Genomic DNA, 21,651 nt, shown 5'->3' with positions numbered 1-21,651 from the left:
GATCGTTGAGGAGAAACTTTTTCAGATTTTACTTTGCTGTCTTTCAGACATTTTATATTGCTGTGAAGGTGATCAAAAATGTTAGTTGTAGCATAGTGCACCCCTTTTTGTGCTAAAGACAGTAGACGTAATACACAGTAATCATTACTGTAGGTACAGGTAAAGATAATAGTAAATTCAGACCCAAGAAAGTCTACCATAAAGTATTGCAGCTACAAGTATTATGAACTGCTTCAGAAATCACTATTTCATGTAAGAAACTACAGCTTTTTTGTTGAGCAAATAAGAGTTCATTGAGTTGTCATTCGTATATTACAATGACCATGGCAGAGGGCAGCTTTAGAATTCATGCGAGGAACTAAGACCAGTGTGCCAGTGCATATTGGAAATTGATTTCTGAGCATGAGATAATCATCTATGAATAAGCTGAAGTCTTTGCAGGAACACTCATTTACCCAGTTATAGGACCAAGGAGGGACTAATAGTGTGTGAAGTAAGAAACATTGTTTTGTTTGAATACTGAATTTGCAATAAATTGGTAAAGTCAGTAATATCAGTCAATACTTTGGCATGACACTGTGGCAGAATAAGAGGGGTTTATTTTATTGACCATACAGTTATCATGTTTCTTTATTGTATTTTTCATAAGTTAGGGACAGACATTAAAGTTTTAAGATCAAGACTTCAGAACAGATATCTTTCAGTGAACCACCTAGAATGCTAAACAAGCATGAATGCATGTTTAAACCCAGGTCGTATGAAACACTCATTAAAATAGTGTAGACTATCAGCTTCTATGGTGTTATAGCTATAAATTAAATTACTCTCAAATTCAAACAGTAAAACTGCTTTTTAAAATGAATCCAGTGACTGCTGTAAGAATTTGCGCACTGCTCTCATTGCATATTGAAATAATATTCCATGGGAAATGGACACAGGATAAACTGAAATACTGTTTTTCCCCCTTGCAGCTTCTCCTTTCTGCAAGAAAACGATGGATGGTTTAGATCTCTGACAAACTCATTGTAACTATCACAAAATGGCACTGCATTGATGTTGATTTGATACAGGTGGGACATAAAACATCCATACCACAATTCTTCTCATGCAAATCGTGGTGACGTTCGTCATAAATTGCGATCGCTAAACCGGGTCTTGGTTGAGATGGTAAGTAAGTTCTACTTCTATGTAATGCCTTCTTCGAATGACTTGTGATTTGTCCCGTTCTGCTTGCCACTTGGTCATGATTCTCTGTGCCAGGCAGCTATAAAATTCTTTATTTGGAAGCTTAGCATAAAGATATAACCTGTTAGAAATTCTAAATGTTAGAAAGTAAAAGACTTTTGTAACATTGCTACACATTAGAAATTGCCTCCTTTGCCAGCTGTCAGCCGGCCGGTGTGGCCGTGCGGTTCTAGGCGCTTCAGTTTGGAACCGCGTGACCACTACGGTCGCAGGTTCGAATCCTGCCTCGGGCATGGATGTGTGTGATGTTCTTAGGTTAGTTAGGTTTAAGTAGTTCTAAGTTCTAGGGGACTGATGACCACAGATGTTAAGTCCCATAGTGCTCAGAGCCATTTGAACCATTTCTTTTTTTGCCAGCTGTCAGCCGTCAGCCATCTCATTATTGGTTATACTTCTACCCAGCCTAGTACTGTTGTCCGACTGTGGTTACCAAATTCTATAAGTTCTTCTGTTGTTTATAATTTCAATAATGAAATGCTTTTCTGTCTTGTACCAGTTCCTAACTTCTTGTGCTTTCACAACATACATCATAACTGTACATCTACATACTTACTCTGCAAGTCACTGTACAGTGCATGGTGGAGGGTACCATGTACCATCCTGTTCCACTTGCAAGTAGACTGATGGAAAAATGACTGTGTGAAAACATCTTTACAAACACTAATTTCTCTTATCTTACCTTCATGGTCCTTATATGAAATGTATGTTGGCTATGGTAGAGTCGTTCTGCAGTGCGCCTCAAATGCTGGCTCTCTAAATTTCTGCAATTGTGCCTTCCAAAAAGTGTCTTCTTCACTCCAGAGATTCCCGTTTGAGTTGTACAAAGCATCTCCCTAACATTTTATTGCTGACTGAATGTACAGGACAGATCTGACCGCATGCCTCTGAATTGCTTTGATGTTTTCCTTCAATCCAATCTGATTTGGATCCCAAATACTCTTAACAGTACTCAAGAATGGGTCACACTAGCACTCCACACGCCGCCTTCTCTATGGATGAGCCACTCTTTCCCAAAATTCTCCCAATAAAACAAAGCCGAACATTCGCCTTCCTTACAAGCAACCTGATGTGTTCATTCCATTTTGTATTGCTTTGCAACATTACGTGTAGATATTTAATCAGTGTGACAGTATCTAGCAGCAACCTCCTGATGCTGTATTCAATTATGGTGGGATTGTTTTTGCTATTCACCCACATTACTTATAGTCTAAATTTTGAGCAAGTTGCCATCCATCACAAAAACTAAAAATTCTATCCAAGTCATCTTGTATACTACAGTCACTCAACAATGACACCTTCTTGTATGTTATGCTGTGACCCAGTCTTCGGACAGAACATTATTAGTCTTTGACAAAAGTAAGGATAAATAGCATGGAACTGCTGTTGAGTGTTGCTTTGACAGTCCATGGGTTGATAGCTACCACTGTGGTGACAAGTGGATCACAGTAACAACATGCCAGTGCACTGCGCAGCGAGGATAGCAGAGTTCAGCAGTAAACGGTGCTGCACAGTGGTAACTGTCTAGTAAGTGAGGCATTAGCGCCACACCGGTGTGAGTTTCTTGTTATGCCAATGTAAGTAAGTGCCGGGTGTTAGCGAAATAAATGGGAACTGGAGGCTTGTAAATAAGCCTAGATTTTGAGGCAGAGGACACTTTTCATTGCTGGAAGCCAGAAGTACTACCACAACACCAGAGTTATGCCAGAGCAAGATGACTGGGCACTGCCAGAGGCAGCCATGGATTCGAAACCAGGCTGCACCTGCCACTAGCATGAAGTCCTTCAAGGGACTTGGTGTCACAGCCCTGCCACCTGTATCTGCCGTACCTACACTGAGCTCCTAGTGGGACCTGGCACCACAGTGCCAGCTGCTTTCCAAGGGCAGCTGGTTGAGTCCTGCACACAGCAGAATCACGCTATCATGGCTGCGGTGGAAACGAGGTGCCATTCCCCAAGCAGAACACACACAGCACAACGCATAGCAGTCTGCAGCTCATGGTCTAGTGGCTAGTGCTGCTGCCTCTGGATCACGGGGTCCCAGGTTCGATTCCCGGCTGGGTTGGAGATTTTCTCTGCCCGGTGACTGGGTGTTTGTGTTATCCTCATCAGTTCATCATTATCGCCACTATCATTCATGGCAGTGTGTAGATTGGACTGTGTAAAAATTGAGACTTTGTATGGGCACTGATGACTGCGCAGTTGAGCGCCCAAACGTCATCATCACAACACACAGCGCTGCTGACATCAACAGCCGTATCCTCCAAAGGCTGCTGGTCTAAACAGTGTTTGCCTGAGGGCCCAAGACCAGTTACCACCACTCACTCATCCCCCAGCAAGTCCACAATGTATTATGTGAGTCACAGCCTGTAGTATCATCATCAGTGTGAGAATGACTTTGTTCTTGTATGATGATAAATCATGGTAATTACATGACGGTTACATTTACCGGGGGCTGACTTACTGCAGTTCAAGGGGAATTCTAGAGATGAGTGTTTGGTGCCTGTGTGTTGTACTCAGTATAATTTATTTGGGTACTTTGCCCTTTGTTCTGAATCAGTAACAGTGAAGAGACATGGTGACTTATCATTAGACAGAAGAGGTAGATTCATAGAGCACTCCGAGACTACCTTTTCAGTCTACGTTAGTATTGTTGTTTCTCTTGTTTTTCTTAGTTGTGAAAATGAGTAAAGTTGAGGCAGAGGCAAAGTGAGACACACGTGTCACCCATAAGAAAGCTTTACAGTGGTTAGTGAATAGGTAGCTCAGTTGAGAGTGGATAATATGGTTTCTAATAATGAACTGACCAAGAAAAATCACGAAATAGAATTGTTCTGGTCTCAGGCTGTGAGGGTTGTTCTGGCTATTGCTAACCTTGTTTCTCCTTTCTCTGGTAGGGCATCTGAAGACATGTTAGCTTTTGTAGAAGATCTCAAGGCATCGGCTAATGTAAGTGGTTAGTTGGGTAAGCAGTTATTGCAGATTGTAGTGTTGGATTTGGGGATGGGAGGGGGCGGGGGGGGGGGGGTTGTTTGCAAGTTGCACAGAAGCATTAAGCAATGTGTAGACTGTTGATCAACTTAGACATAGGTTTTTGATAAGATGGGTATGGTGTCCAGAAGGCGTAATGAGGCAGTGGAGGACTCGGTGGATAAGTTTAGAAAGTTGAATTTTCACATCTATGAACTGTCGCAGAATGAGGAGGTGAAGAAATTGGTACTTCAGGAGACCAAGCAATGGGCTCTCGATGCGTTTGTGAGAGGTTTAGCAACAGAGATGTCTAGGAGAGTATGCCTAAGGAACTCCATGCAGTGGTTAGATTAGCACTCGAATACAAGGAGATCAGTAGATTGCAAGGGCGAGGGATCGAAGATATGTATTTGCATTGAATATATATAAAGTGTTTGAATTGTGGACAAACAGGGTATGCAGAGGCAGCTCAACCAGCCATGAAGGAGCATTGGAAATAAGAGGTGGACAACAATTTAATGGGAATGGTATAAGGGGAGGTGTAGGTCATCGATAGGGATATAGAGGGTGAGGTACAGGTGGTCCAGGAGAAGGAAGGGTCTGTTAAATTTTAGGAGGGAACCACAGAGCTGCTGGCATGAGTTCCCGGCAAAAATAATTCAGTAAGAACAAATGCAGAGGGGGTAGTGATGTACAACCATTGAGGTCAAATGTTGATCTGCCATGAGGAGTGTCTAGTATACAAAACAATGCAGCTAAATTGTGAGCACTGATATTAAGGCTCAATTTGCATGTTTGTGTGTCTGGAAACACCGGAAGGTCACTATTGGTGAATGTGGATCCTGAAACGCGAGTTGACATGTTAATGTGTTATAGAATCTCTGCAGCAAAGTGAGATACTGGATACAGCATGTGGTTTGAGAAACATAGTACTGTACATGTACAAGAGAGGGATTAAGGCAAAGTAGTACCTGTCAGTATTTATAATTTTGGAGCTGAAGAAGTTAAGTTGTTAAAGGAAACATTATTGACTACCCTGGAGGTTCTGAATGAGCAAACATGGGGTGTTGGCTATGATGAGGCACAGGATGTTGCTGGGACTGCATTTCATGAGAAATTTTAAAGGAGCAGAGAAGAGACAGATGAGGACCTGTTGCTAGAATTTCAGGATTTGTTTTTTCCACAGCAGCCATTGCCTGCTACATCAGTAACACAGCACATGACACTGAATGGGAATGGAGCACTGGTGTATCAGAGGCCTTACAGAAAACCGCAGTTGCTACAATACTTTTGGAGGAAATTATAAATCAACAGTTGGCTGATTGAATTATAGAAGAGAGAGTAGTAGCCCCTTGGACGCAGAAATTGTGATTGTGCCCTAGAAGTCTATGGATGGCTCAAAGAAGTATTGGTTTTGTTGCAATTACCACCATTTGAATAGTGAGACTGCGACAGATGCCTACAAATTCCAAATATCACATATGTGATACGTAACTAATGGCAAATCCAATACTTCTCAACAATGGACTTAAGGAATTTTCAGTCTGTCTTCCAAAGCAACTTGTAACAGATAGTAAAAAGTTACTCAGGAGAACAGACTGAAAATGGCATTTTCGGTCTCTTGTGGACACTTACAAATATATAAGGATGCCCTTCGGATTGTAACATTTGCCAGCAACATTCCAACAATTGTGTATGGTGTGCTGAAAGGATTCAATCCACATCAATGTCTCATATATCTTGACGATATAATCGTCTTTTCGAGGGATATACAATGTCGTAGACAACATCTGAGGGCATTGTTTAGGAGATTGCAAGCAGCCCGTTTGACACGGAGCACAGAAAAATGTCACTTAGTGCTAGAGGAGGTTAACTATCTGGGCCATATCCTTAGGAAGGAAGTGAGAAGACAGTCCAAGATTAATACAAGTGATGCAAGAGTTTCCGGTACCACTAACAACCAAGGAATTGCAAACTTTTTTGTCTCACAAATTACTCTAGGAAGTTTGTGAAGGAGTTTTGTGTATATTGCCAGACCGCTTATGCAGTTATTGAAGAAGGGAGTTAAGTGTGTTGGAGGAATGCCAGAGTAATTTTTCGTATTAAAAGATACGTCAACATTCAGTCCGGTGTTGATGCTCCCAGACTTTTAAAATGAGTTCATATTATTTTGCGATATGCCAAATCATTCTCTTGGGTATATTTATGATGAATCGTGCCACTTTGAAGCACATACTGGTTTTGAAGGGCCATTCTAGTAGATTGAGGAGGTGAACATTAAAACTCAGTGAATTTCAGTACAAAGTAATCCTTAAACCAGTGAAGAAACACCAAAATTCAGGTGGGTTAAGCAGAAAAATAGCTGTAGCACAGGCAATCCGTCACAACCTTAGGAGATGGCAAGCAGCCCCGAGTGCCAATGAAGAGTGTAAACAGTATGGCAAATAACAGCAGTTTAACAGGCATGACAGATTATTATGCAGAGAATGAAAATTAGTACCAAGAGAGGTGCTGATCAAGCTGAAGCTAAAAGTATTATGTGAAATGCATGATCTCATTTTATTGGGCCTTGGGGAAGGTGCTGGGTGACAAATTGAGGGGTGGCAGAAAAATTCTGGTGGAAGAGAAGGAAAGATGATGGTGATTGGTTTGTCAAGAATTTGGTGGATTGTTCACAGATGATGGTTTGAGTTGGAAGCAGGTACTGATACAGAGTCTGCCAGAAGCAAAGTAATCATTTAGTTTCATTTGGGTGGATGTGTTAGGTCCATTCAGCCAAACACCACAGGTGATCATTTTGTGCTGACCATGCAAGACCATTTTTCTTTTCACATTGAGATAGTGCCAATTCCAAACCAATGGGCAGTTGCACAAGCATCGTGAATAGGTGGATATTGAAGTTTCTAGACCAAGGGACAAACCTAATTTCAGAACTGATGAAAGAAATGTATCGGTTACTAATGGTGAAAAAAATTGAGAAACAGTCCACTTCATCCGCAAGCTAATGGAAGGACTGAACGAGCACTAGTATACACTTGGGAAGATGCTAGGTTATTATGTAAATGCACACCATTCAGATTGGGACACACATCTGTCCTTAATAGTGCAGTACACACTATCACAGGATTGTCGCCATTTGAAGTGGTACATGAAAAAAAGATGACATTGCCATTTGACATGATTAGCCAGGAAGAAGGCAGGAAAGTGGAGACGGTACGGGAGTTTGCTAGAACAGTGAGGGAAGTGTGGAGAAGGGTGCAGCATTGGAGAAGCAGGAAGAAGTGATGATTGCCTCAGTATAAAAATAAAGTAGGCCAATGGATGATATCTAACCCATATACCCTGAAGGGAAAGACAAAGACATTGTAATATGGTGCCAGGGCACATGTTGAGTAATTGAAACTACATCACCAGTAAATGTGAAGCTGCAGCTGCTAACAAGGAAAACAGTTGTGCATGTTGGGTGTCTATGACCATTCAAAGATTTCCATGATAGGTACTGTTAAAAGCGATGAGGGAGGCAAAAGAGAAGAAACAGAAACATGAGGGATAGGGGTGATAGGTCCAGAAACCTCATGCTCATTACACATTCAGACCAAGGAATTAATTGATATGTGGTGTGGTTTTGTGATTTCTGAATATTTTTCCTTTGTTTATAGGGTGTTAATATTGTTTCATGTACTTTATATGTTTATGTTAAGGTAGGTTTTATCATGTGTTGAGGCATTCTGTTTGAATACAGCAGGCTTCTGGGAGGAGGGGAGGTGAGAGAGGTGATATTGGTTCCTGACCTCAGGTCTCCATGTGAGAGTGGGGCCAAAGAAGTAGTAGTCTAGCTTTAGTGTTACTGTACCTCTTTGATGGAGGTGAGTGAAGGTGCTATAGGATCATCCAGAAGAGTTTTGTTTTCCAGGTTACCACACATGGTGTTACCCAGCCACAGGTCATCGTTGGGTTTAGTGTTTAATGTTTGGGAGCTGCAGAACGAAATTGAGGTTGAAGGAAGTGTATTCAGGGATACAAGCTAGCAGTTAGCAGTGGTAATCTGAAAGAGATCTCAAAGGAACACAAGAATTTGCTTGGGGCACATTTATGATTAAAGGAACAGATGCAGGAGATGATCGCAGTGGTACTGCATGAATCCAGGAGAGAGGAGGGGGGATGGATAGACGCTGGAGGTGGAATATACATTAAAGACCATCCTCGGGACAACAGAAGTTAGTGACTTAATCAAGTTGAACAAAAAAGCAGAAGCCATAAAGGGGTTAGCAAAGGCAAATAAAGTAACTGTGGAGTGACAGTCCATGCAGATTAACTTGGAGAGTGGCATGTTAAACAACAACTGCATGTTCTGGCAACTGACTAAGGAAATTGTAGATAACATCAGGGCCTTGGCTAGCAATCTGAACCAGGATTTGGAAGCAGTACAATCTCGAACACAAGTGCTAGATGCAAGACTAAAGATGGTATGGTGTGGCTATTGCAGTCACTAGGGGATAGTAAAAACCATCACTTTCTGTAACAACATCTGGGAACCTATTTGGGACTGTTAATTAAGCAGATGATAGAGCAACTGTTGCAGCATATGGGACAGTATCAGGAAGGTAGGCATCAGGTATCTGTCTCTGTGAATGTTGCAGTTCCTAGTGCCATGGTGATCCTATTTTTTGTTCCGCCTAGCTCTTATAAATTTGAAATGGTGAGCTGTGTGGAAGCCTGACCCAGGGGCAATCCAAGTTCCCATAGACTGGGTACCCCGAGTGAGAGACGTAAGATAGATTTATAGAGTCAGGGATTAACACAGTAATTTCTGAGTAATTAAGATAGCTGATTTATTATAGGGTATTTGCTTTAGAGATTAAAGGTAGAAGTAATTACAGTACCGGGTCGGGGTAAGACCTGAGAGACCGGGTCTTGTCCATAGGGGAGGGAAGCGTAGGGCTTCATCCCAGACTTAAGACAGAAAATTATTAAACTTCCTGGCATATTAAAACTGTGTGCCGGACCGAAACTCGAACTCGGGACCTTGCCTTTCACGGGCAAGTGCTCTACCAACCGAGCTACCGAAGCTTGGGTAGCTTGGTTGGTAGAGCACTTGCCCTTTTAAGGCAAGGTCCCGAGCTCGAGTTTCGGTCCGGCACACAGTTTTAATCTGCCAGGAAGTTTCATATCAGCGCACACTCCGCTGCAGAGTGAAAATCTCATTCAGAAAATTATTAGACTTAAGAAAAGTAAGGAGAAGTGGAAAGACATTAGAGCATTGTGTTAAGATCCATCAATATGGCAACAAGGGGGGAACAATAAAGACACGTCAGATCATTTATCTATATAAGGGACAGAAGCAGTCCTACCATACTTCCTTGAGACCCTCCTGATGATACCTTTGTCTCCGTTAAACACTCACCATTGAGGACAGTATACTGTGTTGGAAAGTGAGGATCGCCAACCTCAGTGGCAAATGATGCTGCACAGTGGTAACTGTGTAGCAAGTGGGAGAGTATCACCACACCGGCGTGAGTCTCTTGGTATGGCAACATGACTAGGCACCAGGTTTTAGTGGAACAAATGGGCACTTGAGGCTTATAAATAAGTCTGGATTTTGAGGCAGGGATCACTTGTCATCGCCTGAAGCCAGCTGTACTGCCACAATGCCAGAGCTATGCCAGACAGCGAGACAACCAGGCACTGCTGGCAGCAGCTGTGGGTTTAAGACTGGGATGTGCCTGCCACCAATACTAAGTCCTTCATAGGACTTGGTGCCACAGCCCTGTCGACCTGTTGCCCATTCCTGCCACCACTGACACCAAATTCCTGTAGGCTTGATGGTGCAGTGCGTCTCTATTTGAATCCTGTCCGAGGGCAGCGAGTTGACTCTGCCGCACAGCAAACTCCACACACCACCACTGCGGTCATGTGCGAAGCTGAGAGGCCATTGCCTAAGTGAAACACTGTTGCAGAACAACACGTACTGCTGCTGATGTCAATGGCTGTAGTCACCAAAGGCTGCCAGTCTCAGCAACACAGGGTTCTGTCTCATTGGATACGAGTGGAAAAGTCACCGCCTGTTCATCAGCACCAGCCAGGAGTAACGAGAAGTTGCCAGCCTCGCTATGTGATGTATCAAAATCAATAAAAGTTCTGTAACAGTTAATAGTGTTTGCCCTGGGCCCCACAGCCTGTCACCACTACTCACTCATCTCACAGCATGTCCACCACACTATACATACATCACAGTGTTATCAAAAAACAGCCGTAAATTGCTGCTCACCCTATCCTTCAGAACATTTATCAATATAAAGAGTAAAAAGAGTCCTATCACACTTAACATGGGGCACTCCTGACGATACCTTTATCTCTGATAAACACTCACCATTGAGGACAACATACTGGGTTCTATTACTTTGAAATTTTTTGAGCCATTTGCACATCTAGGAACGTAAATTATGTGCTCGCACCTTTGTCAGCAGTCTGCAGTGGAGCCCATGTTGATCACTTTCTGGAAATCTAGGTACATAAAATCTGTCTGTTGCCCACCATCCGTGGTTTGTATGATGTCATTTGAGAAAAGGACATGTTGAACAGTTACAGAAACATACAGTGGACAACAGCTTACTGCCTCTATGTCTACATCTACACCTATATCCTGCAAACCACTGTGAGGTGCATGGCAGAGGATACATCCACCTACTGTGCAGTAATCTCTGTTTCTTTAGAAGTTCCTCTACAGTGACTGTATACTGTGGAGGTTCCCTCCTATTATGAACTATTCTACTGGGAATGTATCTATCCAGTACATGGTCAATTATTCTTTTGAACTTGAGCCGTCATTCCTGTCATGCTCCTGCCCTGTGTTGAAAGTTTCAAGTTCCTCATTGAAATATAACACTATTGATTTTTTATGTAGTTTACTGAAAATGTATTTTTCTCTACTGTTTTTAGTTGTCCTTTGTAATTTTGTCGGTAATCATTGCGCTACAACCACATCATGGTCTTTTTTTGATGTGGACATCCTCAGATAGGTCAAGTCTATTTGTCGCCATTAGATTCAGTATATGTAGGTCTTGAGTGGGGTTCCTAACTATCTGTTCTAAGTAGTTTTCAGAGAAGGCATTTAATAATATTTCACAGGATGTCTTATCATGCTTACAACTAGCAGAACAGTAATTTTCCAAATTAATTGTTGGTAGCCCTGCACCTGCTATACGGACGTATGTGTCACCGCTCTGGTACAAGATAAGTAATTTAAGCAGTAATAAACTGTTTTTAACACTTTAAACTAATTAATTACGTTAATTATAGTGCTCTTCAAGCGTACCATTAAAGGTTTTTGTCTTACTCGCGTATTTTCACAGTAACCACGTAAAGTTTGTTATGTTTACATATCATGGCCAGGCCGAACTTTTGCGCTTTCAGATTAAACTTCATACCGCAATTTTAAGTGCATTTACTGATAGTTTAGTGCGCTAAATACGTTTGCTGCCCCTTTATATCTGCAGAGTATCATCTCTTAAGTAATTTCCAGTAAAAAACTTCTGAACCACTGTTTACATAGTCGCGAGTAGGCCTAATTTTTCGTACACGTATTTTCATTGTTTTCCGGTAACTTAAGTGTCTTTCTGTCACTAAAATCGAATGTACCATGAGTGTAAAGTGCCTGATGTGCCGTAGAATCGCTAGCTCCGGGGTCTGGTGTGATGGATGTAGTAACTTTTTTCATTGGGGCGATTGTAGTGGCGTGGGAATTGGGAAAATGAGCGAGACTCGTCAGTGGTTCTGTAGGCTATGCAGTAGAGATAGAAAGATTGTGGAACAAGAGGGGAAAATTGCTGCCCTTCAGGTTGAGTTAGATGAGGCTAGGCGAGAACTGGGCAGGTTAAGGGGGGAGAAGGGTAAACAGGGGTGGGAAATAAGGAACAGGCCACAAATTCTTCTGACAGCTTTGTTATTAATGTACAAAATAGGTTTGACCTGTTGCCTCAGTCAGAAACTGATGAGCCTCTCACAGAAGTAGATGTAGACAGGGCTCAACAAGCTTTCAGCAGCAAATTGAATAAGAATGTAGGGAAGTCTGCAAAGAGAAAGAAAGTCTTGTTGCTAGGTAGTTCGCATGCTAGGGGTGTGGGCCAACTTCTGCAGGATGAATTAGGGTCAGAATACCAGGTCACAAGTTTTTTTCAAACCTAGTGCTGGACTGAGTCAGGTTACAGAGGATTTAGGTTCACTATGTAGAGGCTTTACTAAGGAAGGTACCGTGGTTATTGTGGGTGGACCGGGCAACAGCATTGACAGAGATCCGGGGTACAGCATAGAGTGTGACCTGGCAAAGATTGCATCAACATCGAGTCATACCAGTGTTGGATTTGTGTCGGTTCTGGAGCGCCACGACCGACCCCATTTGAGCTCTTCTGTCAGGAGAGTTAATTTGGAGTTGGAACGGCTACTTGGATCTGGTGCAGGGTCACACATTGGTGTGGTTCCTGTTGATTCACTCTGTAGGTGGGACTATACTAGACATGGCCTACACCTCAACAAGAAAGGGAAGGGTAAACTGGCTGGGCTGATAGCAGGAAATTTAAAGGGGGGAGGAACTACGTCTCATGGTGGAAACTCTTTTTTAGTGTAAGATCAGTGTCCAGTGGGAAACTCAGCCAGGCAAGTACTAAAGATGTTAAAAAAGTTCAAGATACTCACAAAAGTAAGGTGAAAAATAATGTTAGTATATTTCATCAAAATATTGGGGGATCGAAGAATAAAATTGATAGAGGGATCAGTATAACATGTTGAGTCCTCCTTGGTCACTGTCCACCGTATACAGGATGCCTAGATCTACCATTGACACACCACTCACAGTCAAGTGGATGAGTAATGACAGATCATATACTTTCTGCAGAGGAGACAGGATCCATACACATACAGGTATCACAGGTGCACGACTCTCAGTAGCTCTTCCAACACACTGATTTGTAGTGGCTGCCAATCATTTGACAGTAGTAAGGGCATTTCCAGTTGCTTACAAACATCAACCAATTCATCCCGTGTTCAAGAACAGCATTCATTGTGGGGCTACATTTTTGCTTTGGCTTTGGTAAATATTACTAGTTTCCTAAAACGTTTTGAGGTTAATTATAGTTGTTAGCAAACTCTAAAACAGTGTTAACTTACGATAAATGCAGATAATATACAGGGTTACTCCTCTTTAAGGGTAAACTAGCTGTAACACAATATGTTAGTTAAAAATATCTGCTACAGTAACTACAGTAATTACAGATGCCGATTTACTAAACATTGCTCGTAAATTATGCAGAGGACAAATGGAAGAAAAATCACTAAGGATGCAAATACTGGTCATGAAAGCCTGCCTTGTATCAATGAATGAATGACTGACTGATCGCAACAAAGAGATCTTGAAGTCCTTCCTCTTGTATTACATAAGCAGAAGTGCAATATGTTGTTGAAGAGGAATCATCATGAGCTCTATCAGACAGTTAATTGTTATAGATGATTCCAATCCATATAATGCTGATAATTTTCTTGTACTTCTCCTTTTGCTTACTAGGGATGCAAGTGCCAATATTTTTAGGCAAGCTGGATGTTCAGTTAGCAATAATCATACTGTGTTGTAAGAGTTCTCAGGCGCCATTCGAATCTTGGTTTTACTAATCTCGTCAATGTCTTTTCAACACAGGTTGAAATTGCTATAAGGAAATAACCTGTGGCCTTGATAAGTCTCCACCTGGTTTACGTATAGAGATGATAATTTGAATTATCTGATATTTGGGTATTTCTTAGTTGCATCTTATGTAGTTAAAATTGTAAGCAAGGTAGGACTCTGAGGATGGGTAGGTTAGCTTGAAGAAGAAGATGAATGAAAGGAGTGATATATTTCAAGTTGGGTGAGGACATTGTAAAAACTCCAGTACCAAATGCAACATGAATTGTATGTTATGCTATGTGGAACATTGTTTGTAAATTCTCAGTACTGACGTGTTGTTGTGGTCTTCAGTCCAGAGACTGGTTTGATGCATCTCTTCTTGCTACTCTATCGTGTGCAAGCTTCTTCATCTCTCAGTACCTACTGCAACTTACATCCCTTGATACCTCAGAACATGTCCTACCAACTGCTCCCTTCTTCTAGTCAAGTTGTGCCACAAATTTCTCTTCTCCCTAATTCCATTCAGTACCTCCTCATTAGTTATGTGATCTGCCCATCTAATCTTCAGCATTCTTCTGTAGCACAACATTTCGAAAGCTTCTATTCTCTCTGTTTCACTTCGATTCATGGCTACACTCCATACAAATACTTTCAGAAAGGACTTCCTGACTCTTTAATCTATACTTGATGTTAACAGATTCCTCTTCTTCAGAAATGCTTTCCTTGCTATTGCCAGTCTACATTTTATATCCACTATACATCGACCATCATCAGTTATTTTGCTCCCCAAATAGCAAAACTCATCTACTACTTTAAGTGCCTCATTTCCTAATCTAACTCCCTCAGCATCACCGATTTAATTCGACTACATTCCATTATCCTCGTTTTGCTTTTGTTGATGGTCATCTTTGCTTTTGTTGATGGTCATCTTATATCCTCCTTGCAAGACACTGTCCATTCCATTCAACTGCTCTTCCAGGTACTTTGCTGTCTCTGACAGAATTACAGTGTCATCGGTAAACCTCAAAGTTTTTATTTCTTCTCCATGGATTGTAATTCTTACTCCGAATTTTTCTTTTGTTTCCTTCATCTAGTGCTATCTTATCTACATGCTATGTGAGGATTGTGGTGACAAAATGGAAATATTAGGATGTACACAGGAGCATGTAAGTACTTGTTTCTCCCACACAGAAGGAACAGGAAAGTGTACAAATAATACTGGAACCATGCACCATGCAATAACTTGGTGATGAACAAAAATCTAGATTTTGCTAAACAGCTTTGTAGTTATTGAGTGAGTCATGTTATTGAAGCATTTTGTAACAGTGATTGGCACTAAGATGTAAAGTAGATGGAATCATATTACTGAAGCATTTTGTAACAATTATTGGTACTAAGATGTAATGCATAGCTGTCCAGATGTGTATAATTGAATGATTGAACTGTTTCTAAAAACACTGTTATAGTTCTTTAATCTTATATTCATTTTACAAATGGCCATTTTGTGTGGTTTGAAACAAACTAAATCATATTACTTGAGAGTTCTTACTGTTGAGTGTGGTGCACTGACATTTATTGTATAAAAGCAGTTATGGTCTTTCCTGGACAGCTCTGAACATAGCTAACTGTTAAAATATTAGGTTGGTGCATAAGCTAGTAGTGTTTTTCAATAAGTTTAATAAACACAACAGATACACGTAACAGAGACATCAGTCATCAGTAATATATTCTCCTTCACTATTTACAACAGTCTGCCAATCCTGGGATAACATTTCATTTCCACAACAGTAGAAATCGTGTGGTTTTGAAGTGAAGAACTGGTCAAGCCATGTTCGGACTGCATTTTCATCCAGAAAGGAAGTTTCTTGAAGGTTGTTTGATAGAGAACAGGAAAGGTGAAAATCTAAGGGCACATGATCAGGTGAATAAGATAGATGTGAAATGACTAACCGACCCAACTCCTGTATAATGTTTTTTCAGAGTCTGGCAGAATTCGAGCAGGTGAATTGCATCTGCAACACATCACAGTTGTTGACAATAAATGTCAACAGTAATTCGTAGTACACCACTCCATTGCTGTTCCAATTATTTTTTGTGGAGCATGCATGTCTTTGTAGGGGAAGTTGCTGCTGTGTTTGGGCTCAACTATTCCTTTCTTTTCCTTATGTTAGCATAGAGACAGTACAGAATAGGAACGGTCAGTGTTGTTCAAAAGCCAATTGATGTCAAGCAGGCAGAGATGCACATATGGTCACCTGCTGATTTTTGCGATTTTGGCTTAGAGCATACAACAGATTTTTGAATCGTCTCCATTGCATGTAAATGTGCCAGTTCTTGATGTGGATCATTGTGGATAAATGGGTTTAAACAACTTCATATAACTCCAAAGGTATTCCTGAATGTGGAGAGTCACTAATGTCAAAACAACCCTCCTTAAACCGAGAATACTCTGTCCAGTGGCATTATCCCCCGCACATGGTGTAAATGTTTCTGGCTGCCTTTGTTGCTGTCACCCCTCTATTGAAATCAAGCAGAAGAATATGTCAGAAATGCTCTGATTTCCCCACTTGGCACCCCATTTTCTAGCATCCACAGTTTCTACACTATCTCCAAATGACAAAGTCTAAACTAAAATAGCACCATTGAACTACAAAAATGGTTCAAATAGCTCTGAGCACTATCGGACTTAACATCTGTGGTCATCAGTCCCCTAGAACTTAGAACTACTTAAACCTGACTAACGTAAGGGCATCACACACATCCATGCCCGAGGCAGGATTTGAACCTGCGACCGTAGCGGTCATGCGGTTCCAGACTGAAGCGCCTAGAACCGCACAGCCACACTGGCCGGCAGTGAACTACAAATAGAAATGACAGGTGATAAATAAACTCATAGCAACCAGAATACCAACATGCAAAGCAAAAATGCTACAAACTTATGCACCAGACTAAGTATTGCAATTAACCAACTGCAAATGCTTTTAGAATATAGAAGATGGAACTGAAAAAAAGAACATTTTTGATTAGTAACAGTACAGACAGCAGTAATAGCAAATAAGTTGCGAATAAAGGTTTGGATTCCTCTTAATGGCAACTTTTTGGTATTTATTTCAGGTTCTAGTAGTCAGGAAGCAATCTTTCTGCAGACTGGGTGACAAAATGATTTCTTCAGAGTTGTCAAAAAACGATTCATTTTATGAGCGTGTGTGTCACACAACTGATACTTTCACTTCTTGCATAAGGGTTTATGAAGCTTTACTGCCATATTTTGAGGCTGGACCCCCAGGTGACAGTATCAATAAAAGATTATTCAATATTGGTGGCATGCTGACTATTCTCTACAGTGAACTTACTATTCTGAAAAATGAGATTACAACTGCTACTGCTGCTGTTGATGGTGGTGGTGATGACAAAGCGTCAAATCCAAGTGTTGAGAGCAAAGCTGTCGCACAAGGTGTAAGTGAGCATAACCAGCAAGAAAATATCATTTGTGAAGCAAGTACCATAGAACAAAAGATGTCTAATGAGGAGAAAGTGCTTAACAAATCACTAGAAAAGAATTGGGAAGATGTTACACACATCCCAGCAGAAGAGTACCAGAAAGAAAAAGTCAATCATGAAGACAACAAGATAGACAAAACAATATCACATGATGAAAAAGTACATATAAAACCAACTGAGAACCTTAAAACACGAGAAAGTGATTTTAGATATATATGTGGAAACTGTAATGAGGCTATAACTGTGTACAACCAGGACCTACATTTATCTGTTGCATTACATAACCAGGATGGATGTTGCAGAGGGAAGCCAAGCAAACTGATTACTATGCAAAAAGAAAAACAGGAGAAAAAGGGACAGGTACAGAATTTGTCTAAATCTCAGGAAGCTTCTAACAGAGTTAATTTGACTCCTTCTCAGCTTGGTGAACAGTACAAAACTCGAGAATTCAGTTGTATACATCCATTAGAAAAAGGCTTCATATGTACGGTATGTCAGAAAAAGTTGCCTAGTCCCAAAAATTTTGCTGAACACGTGACAGGAAGTTATCATAAGAACTTTTTAAGGGTACCTGGTAAGGAAGTACAGAAAAATACTGGTCATATGCCAAGTGTTGCTAGTGCATTGACCCAACTATTTAAGACTTTTCAGGATCAATCTCCCACTTCTGCCAAGCAAAAAGAAAGTATCCCTTCAGTAGATGTTCAGCTTGCAAAAATCATTAAACATCTTTCAAGCTCACTGTATAATCAAATGCAGTATTTATCGGTGGGCAAAGGTGCTATCGTATGTAACTTGTGTGTTTGTCCAATTCCACCAACTGTCAAAAATGTGAGGGATCATGTATTAGGTGGCAGACACTCAAAGAATGAAATTGCGCTGCAGGCACAAACTAAAGACTGCATGTCAAATAACAACTAAGTTACTGATAATGTGTTAATGTTGCTGATTTATGCCAAACATTTATTTACTGTTGTAAAATACCATTCTAAGGAAAAATTCAGAATAATAATGTAGCACATTAGATCCTGACTAATTATGATTTTTATCAAGTATTGATGTAAATAAAAAAATGAGTGGTTTCATATGTTGTAGTTGTATTACAGTTACTGCATAAAATGGAAGATTAGGCACGAACTTGATTTTACATTTAAATGTTTGTACCTTGTATGCAGGAAAGCAAGGAAAAACCCAAGTTAGTGGTCAAAATAAATTGATTTTCCATGTCTTCTCTTGTGACTACTGTCACCTTCCTCGTAACATGGCAATGGTAACCCCCTTGAGTTTTCTATTATGGACAGTATTGCTTTAATGTGATAACATATTTCCATATGTATCAATCCTGTCACTTACAAGTAAGTCAATGGGTTGTGGGGAAACGCAATTACCAATAGTGAAGTAATGATGTTTGGTTAGAAATGTCATTAAAGTCTCATATGACTTGAGGCATTATGTGTATGTGGTGAAAGACTATGCATATCAACATTTTAGACTCATGAAACATGAATATGTTGAACCTGCTCATAAATAGTAGATGTGTCAATCTGCTTTAGATGTTTCAGAACAAAATCAAATGTTTAGGATGCTGATTTGATAAACAGATCCATACATAGTAATGATGCAAAACATGCAAGGTTATTAGGGAAAAAGGGGCAGGGGGGGGGGGGGGGGGGGTGATACTCAGATCCTTGTGGAGTATTGATGTTGCTGCATCAGGAGAATTGTCAAATAAAATTTATGGTCCATGTTATTCACAGTGATTTTAAACATTATTCATATAAACACAGTTTTATTTTGTCGCTGTTACTACCTCTCAATAAAAAAAAAAATCCTTTGAATACATGTACAATAAGGATTCTCATTGGCAATCAAGAAATTGGCATATTGTTTTTGTTGCACCATCTACATAATTATTCTGGTGGTTTTCAGAATGAAAGAAAATCTGGAGAAACTGTAGTAGTGAAGCATTCATTTTATTTCATTTGCTCATTTAGCTTTGTACTCAATAGAACTGCGGATACGTTCTCAAATTATCATAAAACATGTTACTATATTACGTTTGTGATATTTAAACACATGAATAAAATGAAATGTGTGTATATGATTTTAATTTCAAATTACTACAAATAGACACATAATGGGGAAGGTGATGTCCATTATCTACTGTTGTGAAATATCTTATTGTTCAGCTGGAATTATTATAGGATAGTAAGGAAAATCCTATGTAGGATGAATGAATGGGTGAGGTAACAGGCAGGAGTCCTGAATATAAAATAATATTTTAATAAGTTCAGAAATTGCACCATCACAATGAAATGGGCTTAGGTACTCCTGCAAAGAAGGTGAGCCATCAAGATAAAGTTTTCATCTGTGTTTCAAATCAATATCGAAACAATTCTGCATCCATCATCCTGTGAACTGCCAACGCATTTATTATTTGATGATGGACATTTACAAATAACCTGACATGGACATTTACAAATAACCTGTATGCTCATTTCAGAAAAAATTAGTTTGCCTTTTGCCTGATGCACTTTGTTTTGAAGTAGATTTTGAGTCATTTCTGCGTAATTCAATCAGTAAAAGCGTGTTTCATATTTTGAAGAGCCATTATTATTAATCTTGAAGTGAACAGTAGTAGTATGAGAGATTTGCTTGTATGCAAGCATATCAGTATAGTTCGGAGATGCAAAATCATTTTCAAGAATGCTTTTATAGTAATGTAGGGAGTTTGTGCCATAAGGGGGTTACTACCTTTTGCAGATGTCATAAGTATTTTGATCAATATTTTTAGAAAAGTGGTAGTGGAATAATTTGACAGTAACACTTTTGAAAAACAAATATTAAGTGTGCTGTTTGGGGCTTTCCCGGCACTGCATCTGCTTGATAGGTTCCCGGAATTACGCTGGATAATATTGTAGAAACCGCACAATATTTCAGCGAGACAACTGCCCGCCATCTTCAGGTGCTACTGTCGCATCGCTGAGAAGCTCGTCAATTTATATGCTGGCTTTCTAGAACAGTGCAGGCGCCAGCAGGGCACAACGTCATCGAAGACCAATCGTAGACAGCGTCGAATACCAGAGCCCTCTGCTGGAGAAACGGGTCGCGGTCTGCGGAAGCAGACCACAGCGCAAGAAAATGTGGCCGGGAGCGACGGACCCTGTTCGCGCGTGCGCTGTTCTAGAAAGCCAGCATATAAATTGGTGAGCTTCGCAGCGACATGACAGTAGCACCTGAAAATGGCGGGCAGTTGTCTTGCTGAAATATTGTGCGGTTTCTACAATATTATCCGGCGTAATTCCCGGGAACCTATCAAGCAAATATTAAGTGATTCTCTGCATAAATATTATCCTCTACTTAGGAAATGGAATAATGTCGTAATAAATGTAGTTTTGGTGCAGTGGCTATGGCACTAGTTATGCATTTTGAAGGAGAGTGTATCTAACCAATTTGCTAAATCTGAGCTGGAATTACTTTCCTTGGCAGCTCCTTCTATCCTATATATGAAAGTTCGTTTGGAAACTAGTAGCATGAAAGTCTAATGTATTTACATTTATCGTGAAAATTAAATTTTTCAACTTCCAACACAATTAATTTAAAAGGTAAATACATTAATTTTTGTTTGTTAAGTATAAGTCAGTGTGAAATTTATTTTATGGATAATTGGCTCACCTGTGGCTGTGCTCAGAAATTGCACAAATGATCTACGGATTATTGAACTGACTTAGACTAATTTACCTGCAAAAAGAAAATTAGTGTGACAAAAAATTCACATCTGTAATATGACATTAACAAAGATTATAATTTTAGATTACTTACTGTGGTTAGCCATTTCATTGTTAAATGTCTGTAACAGTAAAAATGAACACTAGAAGACAAATGGAGATTAATATGAAATTGTTAGCAGGAAATTATATTAAAAATGATAACAGTGTGTAACACTTGGGAAACACATTCCACAAAACTTGGAACCAAGGTGTAAATTACAAAATAGATATATAAGATGCTACAACATAGAGTAATCTAGATATATTATTAACACAAAGAAAAATGCTATCTGGATTACTTGTGAGCAACCTGCAGTTTCTGATGTTTGTAAAGGTACTTAGGCCTACTGTAAAAGTTATACTCTCTCTAAAACAGTGTGGCAGAACCTAAATTGTGGTTTACACTGAAGATAAAATGAAATAGCATCCTAAAAGAACTTTACAAACTGCTATAAAATGAACCAGTATGTTGACAAGTATTCCTATAAACTAACTAAAAAGAAATGAGAATTTGACC

General features: G+C 40.1%; 1 protein-coding gene across 9 annotated transcripts in view; it reads left to right on the top strand.

Moving 5' to 3' along the window:
• The window catches only part of LOC126170235 (uncharacterized), an 86,930-nt gene that overhangs the window by 21,347 nt on the left and 43,932 nt on the right, over positions 1-21,651 (top strand). For 7 of the 9 annotated variants that reach the window (XM_049920708.1, XM_049920706.1, XM_049920707.1 and 4 more), the window contains 2 exons: positions 972-1,167; positions 16,978-19,015. In XM_049920708.1, the coding sequence (XP_049776665.1) occupies positions 1,165-1,167; positions 16,978-18,285 (1,311 nt within the window). In that variant the 5' untranslated portion in view covers positions 972-1,164 and the 3' untranslated portion in view covers positions 18,286-19,015. Of the gene's footprint in view, positions 1-971; positions 1,168-16,977; positions 19,016-21,651 lie in introns of those variants that run through there. The other 2 variants (XR_007535458.1, XM_049920713.1) reach the window with 2 other exon arrangements.

Source organism: Schistocerca cancellata, chromosome 1 (assembly GCF_023864275.1).
Source record: "Schistocerca cancellata isolate TAMUIC-IGC-003103 chromosome 1, iqSchCanc2.1, whole genome shotgun sequence".
Classification (NCBI taxonomy): Eukaryota; Metazoa; Arthropoda; class Insecta; order Orthoptera; family Acrididae; genus Schistocerca; species Schistocerca cancellata.
Note: the sequence above shows the minus strand (reverse complement) of the source record. Positions and strands in the feature narration are given on the sequence as shown.